This window comes from Mandrillus leucophaeus, unplaced genomic scaffold (genome assembly GCF_000951045.1).
Source record: "Mandrillus leucophaeus isolate KB7577 unplaced genomic scaffold, Mleu.le_1.0 Scaffold231, whole genome shotgun sequence".
NCBI lineage: Eukaryota > Metazoa > Chordata > Mammalia > Primates > Cercopithecidae > Mandrillus > Mandrillus leucophaeus.
Genome location: NW_012102377.1, coordinates 295,213 through 304,422, shown reverse-complemented (window position 1 = coordinate 304,422; position 9,210 = coordinate 295,213). Strand labels below are relative to the sequence as shown.

The following is a 9,210-nucleotide window of genomic DNA, read 5'->3' as shown; positions in this document are numbered from 1 at the left end:
GGAAGGAAGGAAGGAAGGAAGGAAGGAAGGAAGGAAGGAAGGAAGGAGAGAGGGAGGGAAGGAGGGAGGGAGGCAGAGAGAGAGAAAGGGGCTGGTAACACTTTTGATTCTCTCTGGAGCAACTTCAAACACGAAGTTAGCAAACATGCCAGCGATGTGGGAAAGTAAACTTGCTTCTATTTCCCTAAATTCTTGAGTCTCTAGACCATCTCAAGGAGCATCTGTGGAACCCAGGTGTGTCAGCCAACTGCCACACTATCCTCTGCCTCTCCAGGTCTCTTTCTGCTCCCCAAGGGTCAGAGCTCCTCTCACTCACCTCCTACTCTCTGCCCCTTCTCCACCAGGCCCCACTCAGGTTCCTGGCCGCAAAGAGCCAACCTCATGCCCAAAGACTGAAAAAGAAATGTTTTAATAAATACAAAACTCTCCAATAATGACTCTGCTCAGCTCAGGGGCAGCAGGAGTGGAGTGTCGGGGGCCCTTGGTGCTGAGTGAGGATAAATTAAAAATCCCAACAAGCTAATGACATTATGTACAGAAGGAAAGGGGTGGGGCTTCCAGGACAGAGGCCGAGGGTGGCAGGGCAGGATTTGGAGTGGCTGTGACCTCGGTCTGGCCCAGCTGCCTCCCCCCCTTGTGGAGCTGTGGTTCCCAGAGGTAGCGGGGGTGGGAGTAGAGGCAGGACAGAGGAACAAAGGCACTGGGCTTCCCACAGGAGAATGCAAGAAGGTCCTCGATGCCACCCCTTGCCCAGCTCAGGCCCCATCCTCTTGGTCATGTGGCCCTCTGGCTGCTCTCTAAGAGCCTTCGGCTTCTTTCTCCAGCTCTGGATCAGTCCTGGTCTCTGGGGCTGCTGGAGACAGAAGGGAGGGAATGTTGGAGGAGGGGAGAGGGAGTGGAGAGGCACAGAGAGGCATGGAGGGCAGGGCAAAGCATCCCTGCCTTGGTCCCAGAAAGGCCAGCATTTTCTAAACAGGTCAGTGCACACAGCTGGGTGACCTTCATCTTGTTGCTTAATTCCTCTGAGCTTCTCATTTGTAAAGAAAAGGTCATAAATAACACTTCCACCAGGTTGCTGTGAGGGTGGATTGGAATGGCACTTGTGAGGCAGGCTGCACTGTTGCTGCACACACTGAATGCTCCGTTTCCTGATCAGGAGTCCCACGGGCAGGTCAGCCCTCCACTCACAGCTGCTGACCCTGGACTCCCTCACTTACGCCGCCGGCGGGCTGTGCAGCGGGAACAGCATCGACTCTCCTTCCCCAAGCTGCAGGACAGTGGCAGTGAACAGTCATCCCGCTCACAGTGAGGCACCCCTGCCTGGTACAAGACAGAGCAGACACTGAGGGTCCCCCAGAGGCACAGGGACACAGTGGCCTTCAGCTTCTTCAGGGACCTCCCTGGGAAGGCCTCCCTACTCCAGACCAGGCTCCCCACTTACCCCACATCTGCAGGTGATACAGCTCATCTCTCCAAAAGGGGGCACTGATGGGTGCCAGCTCTGACTCTCTGGGAACCACTGCCCAGCAAAACGGCAGCCCCGGGGCCCATCAGCCTGCATGGGGTCCCCCAGCTGGGGGTGGGCCCCCAACCCCACTGTTGAGAGGGAAAGAGAAAGGGTCAGCCCAGGAGGACCAGCCTGGTTTTTTGAGTATTCTTTTTGAATCCCCAGCACCTAGCAGTTTCTGGCACTCAGTAGGTGATAAATTTGGATGGGTAGGTGGACAGATGAATGGACAGATGAAGGGATGGATGGATGGATGGATGGATGGATGGATGGATGGATGGATGGATGGATGGATGGATGAGGAACCAGAACCCATCATACCCCACTAGAATATCACATTCTTTCCACAGCATTTAGAGTCCTGGCTCCAGGTAAGGCACAGAGCAGTGCTCAGTAAATGCTCAATTAGCTGAGCACCCTTCCCCTCATCCAGGACTAGGCCTGCTTCAACCCAAAGGTGAGGCCTCAGTGCCCAGCCACCTCTCTCACCTGGACACTGTTTGCAGCAGTCGGTGGGGTTGACACGGACAGGCTGGGCACAGGCCAGCCGGGGACACTGCACCTTCTCACAGTGCACCTCTCCAGTGCCCCCCTGTAGGGAATCCATTAAGCAAGGAGTGTCAGGCAGGGGGCACATAAACCTCCTGCCCGCTCCCTCTCCTATTCCACACCTCAGATGCCGTCTCCCTGTGGCCTTTTACTCAGAGGCCCGGGCTTGCTTTATAGACCTAAACTCAGCTTCTCATCGGAACCCTGCAAGGTAGTTGCCATCATATCTGCTTACAGGAGAGGAAAGTGAGGCTCAGGGACAGAAGGTGCCTAGGGTCATCGGCACTAGTTAGCTGGCAGAGCCAGAATCCACACCCAGGTCAGCCCTGTTCCTTTTCCCACAGGAAGCCAACTCTCAGAGCACAAGGGCCTTTTCTCATATCGGTTTGATCCTTTAGCCCTCCTCAGCAAGGACGGGCCTTCCTCACCTGGCAGCCCCTCCCCATCTCTGCAGACCCCGCTGGGTTATGGCACCAGAGAAGATTGGGTGGCCATACCTTGCAGGTGCAGACAGCACACTTAATTAAGCCAAAGGGGGGCACAACGGGGTGCCACCGCGTACCCGCTGCCCGCCAGCTCCGGTCACCATCAAAATAGCAGCCTGGTGGGGAACAGGGCCCAGCGGCCGTTAGTATGAGCTCATCAGCTGGGCCCACAACCAAGGCTTGAGCCTCAGGCCACCCCCACATGAGCCTAAGACAAGGGCCCATTTGGGGGCCAGTAACACTAATGAGTTCTGTCAGGTATTGCTTGGAATCTGTGCCCCTCAGGCCACCCCCTATATACTCTCCCCTTCTTGTCCCCCTCCTGGTTCAACCTAATGGCTCCTCTGGGGCCTTCCACCCTGCACGCACCCTTCCAGCTCACCCTCTCCTGGGTCCCGGCTCCTCGGCAGCCCTGGCAGGTCTCTGACATCTTGTTTCTCTGTGGAGCCAAAGAAATGGTGAAAGCAGAGGGTGACCGACCTCCTTCCCTCCCCAAAGGACCGGTCCACACTAGGCCAACTCCTCCCTCCACTCCCCTGCAGGGAACTCACCAGGGCAAACAGGGCAGCACTGATCGGGAGCCTGCACTGGGTGTGGGCAGCTGGGTGGTGGGCACACCACCGGGTCACAGATCACCGTTCGTCTCTGCAGAGAGGGACAGAGGCATTGACAGGAGAGTCCAGGCCCCTTGCCCCAGATCCCAGGACACAATGTGCCCTTCCAGGACCTCCTACCTGACAGGTGCAGAGTGAGCAGAGCGGGTCGTAGTTGGGTGCCCAGCGAGCCCCGTGGGGGCGCTGCTGCCCCTCGAAGAAGCATGTGTTGGGGTCTCGGGGCCTCCCAGGACCACCAGGTTTGGCAGGCGCTAGGGCCGGGGGACCAGGCACCACAGGTGGCACAGCAGCGGCTGTATCCGGAGCCCCCGGCTCCCGCACCCCCTCGACCCCAGCCGCCCCCAGGCGCAGTCCGCCCACCTCACATTGGTTGGCGATGTGCACCTGGGAGGAGAGGCCAATTGAGGTGGCGCTGGGGCTCCCCCTCGCGTCTTTACCAGCGGCAGCTGGCCAGCCAACAGCAGACACCTCGGCACCCTGAGCGCTGCGGTGGCCCAGGAGGATGCCGTTCGCTCCACAATCATTCCAGCTGCCAGGAATAGGGTGCTGGGCTGCCAGCCTCCTCATGTAGCTTGTCTGTCTTCATCTTCCCCACCAGCCGGGAGGTGTGATATGACCACCCCCCAGGACTCAGAGACAGCAAGTGACTAGTACAAGGGCACACAGTGCCCCCCCCAACTCTGCACCCTCCCCACTGCCCCCACTGTCCACACTCCCCACCTACCTGCCCTCGGAGCTCCCCTCTGGGGCTACCCTTGGTGGCGATCAGCAGGGAGGCCATGCCTTTTGCCAGGTGCCGCAGCAGCTCCGGCTCCAGGTCCTTCACCACGCCCTGGGCCTGCACAGAGACAGGATAATGGATGGGAATAAGGCACTTTAGGGCTGAGCCTACTTCCCCAAGTCACAGATGAAGAAACTGAGAGCCAGGGAGGCTAAATAAAGTCTTCAGGGTAGCAAAACCCATTGGCAATAGTGTGGAGCTTGGAAGCCAGGTCTCTCGGACTCCAAGTCCATGAGAACTCACCCCACTTGAAGGGCTTAGTCCATCCCACCTACCCTGCTGAGCTCCAGGATATTACATACTATCCAAGATACCCCACCAAAGAAAGACAGAGAAAAGAGAATGAATAATAAAAAGCTGAGTCAGAGAGTCAGAGTCATGCCCAGGTCTATCTGACTCCCAAGCCCATGCCAGCCTTTTTTTTTTTTTGAGACGGAGTTTTGCTCTTGTTGTCCAGGCTGGAGTGCAATGGCGCGATCTCGGCTCACTGCAACCTCCGCCTCCTGGGTTCAAGCGATTCTCCTGCCTCAGCCTCCGGAGTAGCTGGGATTACAGGCATGCGCCACCACACCTGGCTACTTTTGTATTTTTAGTAGAGATGGGGTTTCTCCATGTTGGCCAGGCTAGTCTTGAGCTTCCTACCTCAGGTGACCCACCTGCCTGGCCTCCCAAAGTGTTGGGATTACAGGCATAAGCCACTGCACCCAGCCTACAAATCACTGTTTATTTTATTTACGCCAGCTCTTCTATACCAGGCTGCCTGCTCTCTGCTTCCCCCACCATAGGCCCACACAGCCCTTCAAGCTAAAATGCAGAAATGTTCCAAGCAGACGCCTACCATCACATCCTTACCTCTGGGCCATAGAATCCCTTCAGCAGCCGCCGAGGCCCTGGCGTTCCAGGAGGCCCAAGAAGGTGGGCAGTGACAGTGCCTTGTTCTGAGCCACCAAGCCCAGCCAGCAGCACTTCATAGTGCAGGTGACAGTGGGTATCCAGGGAGAGCCAGGCATGCCCTGCTGCCTGGCTCTTCACAGGGGGTAGCACCAGGGCTCCTGCTAGGGGCACAGGCAGCCCTGGGTCCAGACAGAGGAGAGATGACAGGTGAGAAGGTGGCCTACGGCAAGCCCTCAAACCCAGCATTCCCCAGCTCCCCAGCACACATTCCAGGAGCTGTTAGACACTGTCCATAGGTCCAGGGCCTGGAGAGCAGCAAGTTTTAGACCCTTGCACCTCGGCAACAGGAAGAGTCTGCCAGCAGGGCCACCCTATATGTCCCCACTTTCAGATGGCAACCGGAAAGGCATCTGAAGAAAGACACACCAGGCTCTGGCTGTCTGCCACCATCCCTCAAATGTTCTAGGAAACCAAGGGGCCGATAGACCCCTAAGGACACTCACTGTCATGGCGGGCGCTATGCCCACTGTAGGGCAAGGCAGCCACGTGCCCCCGAAGCTCTCCATCTGGGAAGTCCTTGGTGCCCACGTTCAAAAAGAGCTCGTTCTGCAGCAGCATATGAGCCCCTCGGGCACCCAGCCCAGGGCAGATACCCACGGCCTGGGGGGGGCAGGGGAGGACAGGCCTTCCTCAGCTCTCACACGAGCCCAAGGTTCTGACACCTTGGGTCATTTTGTGCCCCCACTCCACCCACACACACTTCCACACACCAGAAACACAGGATAAGGACCTGGCAGGCCCAGTTTCATGGCCCTCCCCTGCTACTTCCTAGCTATGTAACAACCTTGAAGAGTTACTTAATTTCTCCAAGTCTTCACTTCCTCATCTATAAAATGCGTACTGTGAAAGTTAAAAAATATGTAAGGCCACCAATTCAGCACCTAGCACATAGAAAGGCCCTATAAGTAGCAACCATTGCCATTACAATTACTACTATGCGGCCTATGACACTGTTCTCCAGGTCCAATGCCTTCCATTTGACTGTGAGCTTGCTGAGCACAGGGGCTACATCTGATTTGCTTTGCACTCTAGTCCCTAGTCTGGGGCTCACTAAAAATGTCAAATCAGGCCGGGCGCAGTGGCTACACGCCTGTAATCCCAGCACTTTGGGAGGCCGAGGCGGGTAGATCACAAGGTCAAGAGATCGAGACCATCCTGGCCAACATGGTGAAACTCCATCTCTACCAAAAATACAGAAACTAGCTGGGCATGGTGGCGCATGCCTGTGGTCCCAGCTACTCGGGAGGCTGAGGCAAGAGAATCACTTGAACCCGGGAGGCAGAGGTTGCAGTGAGCCGAGATCATGCCACTGCACTCCAACCCAGGCGACAGAGCAAGACTCCATCTCAAAAAAAAAAAAAAAGGTCAAATGAATAAAAGAATGAGTGGGAGAATCCATGAGTGGATGATAATGAACATCCCTGCTCATCCAACCTGGCTTCCCACAGCCCATGCACTGGGCCCTGGGGTAAAGCAACCTGGAGCCCTCACCATGTGTCCTCCTGGCTGGAGTCCAGCCATGTGGCACAGGACAGTGCGCTGATTCCTCCGCTGAGGCTTGGTCTCCAGTGTCATGGCCACCACCTCACTGCTTGTCCCTACCACTTGCACCTGATGGGCAGGGATGAAGGAGGGCAAAGTGGAGGGGCAGTAAAGGCCTGGGCCTGCTGCCCACCCCACCTCTCCCCTACCTTCTGCAGCCCCTGGCTCTTACCTGATAGATCAGGGAGCCATTTCCTAGCAGCGTGAGGCTGGCCGAGCCAGCAGCACCCGTCTGGACTGGGATCAGGACATCAGCCCCACAAAGGACACTTTGCAGGACTATGGAGGGGCAAGACAGGTGAGGCTAGGCTTACCCATGGCCACTTACACCCCCAGTCCTCAGGATCTCTCCCATACCCACCCTGGCCCCTTCCCTGGCACGTGTCTGTGCCTCTCAGTTGTGCACACCCAGGGCACCAGGCCCTCCCAGCCCTGCCTCACCGTCGCAGCTCTTCCTGGTAGCAATGTGTCCACTGATGCGCAGCCCTGGCCTGCCTGCCCTCTCCAGGGCCATCTGTAGCTCCCCCAGCACCAGCCAGTCCATCTCCTGGACTGTCAGGTTGGGCAGCACCTCAGCAAAGCCTGGTTCCTGGGGACAGAGCAGGGTGTGATGGGCAACAGCAAGAGGCCAAGACAGGTGGCAGCAAGAGCCAGATCCCCGCTCACCTGGGCTGAGACATTGGCCTGAAGTTCTCGCAGTAGCTGCCCCTGGTGTAGAATCTGGAGCCTCAAGGGAACCTGGGTTAGTCCTGCAAGGCCGCACATGTGGGCCTTTCTGAGACAGGTGCTCTCCCTAACCTTCTCACGTGTTTTGCCCCCATCCCACTTACCCCCACTCCTGGGTTCCAGCAGCCCTCGGAAGAGCAGCAAAAAATGCAAGGAGTCCTCTGTGTCACTGAGAGTGAGCAGGGTGATGCCCCCTATGCCCTGCTCTGGGGAGCCTTCTAGAGTCAGGATGGCACTGAAAGTCTCTGGGGAAGGGAGGATGATGAGAGCCCGTCAGAACGCCCCCTCCCCTTTCCTGGGGGATAGAGAAAACTCAGAACTTCATGCCCAGGGCTCTTTGCTCCCTACCTGCAGCCAGGGCCCGGTGCCGGATGAGAGGCCCCCAGACCTCTCCTGAAGGGTGAGTGAGTGTCACAAGTGCCACATGCAGCTGTTCTGCCCTAAGGAGCCGCAGAGACAACCGAGGCACTGCCCGCCACACCCCACAGACCTGGAGCAGAGAGACAAGAAGGCCCTACGCTCAGACACGGTGCAGGTTAGGCCAATTAGGAGGTCCAGGCAGGCCTGATGAAAAAGGAACATGGAAAGGAACCTCCAGGGTGCCCTAGGAAGCTTAAGAAAGAACCCTGGAGCCAGATGCTTGGGTTCCAGTCCTGGCTGCACCACTTACTAGCTGTGTGACCTTGAACAAATCACATTCTCCTACTGAGTCTCAGTTCCCCCTTCTGTAAAATGGTCATCATCATGTCAGTGCCTTCCTCCCACTGGGCTGTGGTGAGGACCACTGGAGGCAATGCAGAGCATGCTCTCAGCACAGTGCCCAGACCGGACAAGTGCTCATAAATGACATCATCTCACCAGGCCATCTTGGGTGGGGGCTGCAGCGTGTTCAAACAGGACACTGCCATTGGAGTCTGAGAAGCGGACCCTGGTAGGGCGGTCCAGCCTGGGAATGAGAGGTCGGGTGAGGCCATACTGGGCCAAAAGCAGCCCCTCCCAGCTCTCCCAGTTTCCCTCCTGGCCAGCAGCTGACCCCTCCTTGCTCCTTCCCCTTTCTCACCGCCTGTAGGAGATGGAGAAGCGGAGGCTAGAGCGCAGCAGCGAGACTCGGGCTCGTGCCACCGCCTGCGACCTTGGCCCTGTCAGCAGCGCCACGAAGTCTGGGACGGGAGGAAGATGGCCTGAGCACTGTCAAACGCTGCTTTGGTGGCCCAGCCTCAACCACAACCCCGCCGTTCGCCAGCCCCCTACCCGTGTGGCCGTCACCACGGGCCCGCTCCTCAGCGCCTGGCTCCCCGCGGTCACTATAACTGCGATGCTCCGGGTCCCGCGGATACTCGAAGGACAGGCCGCTCGGCTGCCGCTCCGAACTGCTACGCTCTGCAGGGGGCGGGGTAAGAACACGGGCTTCAGCTGGCCGTGGGAAGGGCCAGTCCGAAGCCCCATCCAAGTGGCCCAGGACCCAGTACCTTGGCCCTGCCTCCCTCCCCGCAGGGCGGAGCAAGCCTTACCCTGGGGGCAGGTCTGGCAGCAGTGTCCCGGCAGCTGGCGCGGCTGCCCACAGGCCAAGGTTGGGCACTCTGGTTTGATGTTCTTGCAGGTGACCCTGCCAGGGCCCCTGGTACGGCGACCCCACTGAAGCTGCTCCCGGAAAAGGCGGGAAACCCAAGTGAGCGCAAGAAGCCAACTGATGAGACCCCCAGGCAAGGATGTCCCGCAGAGTCAGCCAGCTCTGCCACTTACAATCTGCGTGACCCTAGACAAGCTACTTCGTCTCTCTGGGCCTCAAGGTCCCTGTCTGGAAAATGGGGATAATAATACTCTCGCTATCTAGCAAGGCTGCCACGGGAGTTAGGTGAGCTGGGAACGAAACGGAGTTGGCACAGAGCCTCACACAGAGTGGGCGATCAGTAACAGCACCTAAGACTTGAAGGGGCTGATTCCCCTTCCTCCACCAGAAAAACATCCCCAACATCTGCCGACCGGGCTCCTTCTCAGCACTCCGACGTCCGCGCGACTCGCGCTCCCCACCAGTCAGGGCCCGGGCCGGCC

General features: G+C 58.0%; 1 protein-coding gene across 2 annotated transcripts; it reads right to left on the bottom strand.

Moving 5' to 3' along the window:
• Positions 1-384: 384 nt before the first annotated feature.
• Positions 385-9,042, bottom strand: CHRD (chordin). Of its 2 annotated transcripts, XM_011981820.1 has the most exons (22): positions 8,902-9,042; positions 8,670-8,799; positions 8,410-8,538; positions 8,219-8,318; positions 8,017-8,104; positions 7,507-7,648; positions 7,263-7,403; positions 7,099-7,152; positions 6,874-7,021; positions 6,605-6,711; positions 6,382-6,501; positions 5,334-5,490; positions 4,789-5,009; positions 3,880-3,993; positions 3,276-3,539; positions 3,093-3,186; positions 2,924-2,980; positions 2,554-2,657; positions 1,997-2,099; positions 1,442-1,596; positions 1,218-1,320; positions 385-853 (listed from the first exon to the last, which is right to left on the bottom strand). In XM_011981820.1, the coding sequence occupies exons 9-22, from the start codon at positions 6,974-6,976 to the stop codon at positions 798-800; spliced, it is 1,758 nt and encodes a 585-aa protein (XP_011837210.1). In that variant the 5' UTR covers positions 6,977-7,021; positions 7,099-7,152; positions 7,263-7,403; positions 7,507-7,648; positions 8,017-8,104; positions 8,219-8,318; positions 8,410-8,538; positions 8,670-8,799; positions 8,902-9,042; the 3' UTR covers positions 385-797. The 2 variants fall into 2 exon arrangements, with proteins under 2 accessions (XP_011837210.1, XP_011837209.1); XM_011981819.1 differs by having other exon boundaries at positions 391-853; positions 7,099-7,181; positions 8,022-8,104; positions 8,670-9,013.
• Positions 9,043-9,210: the final 168 nt, after the last annotated feature.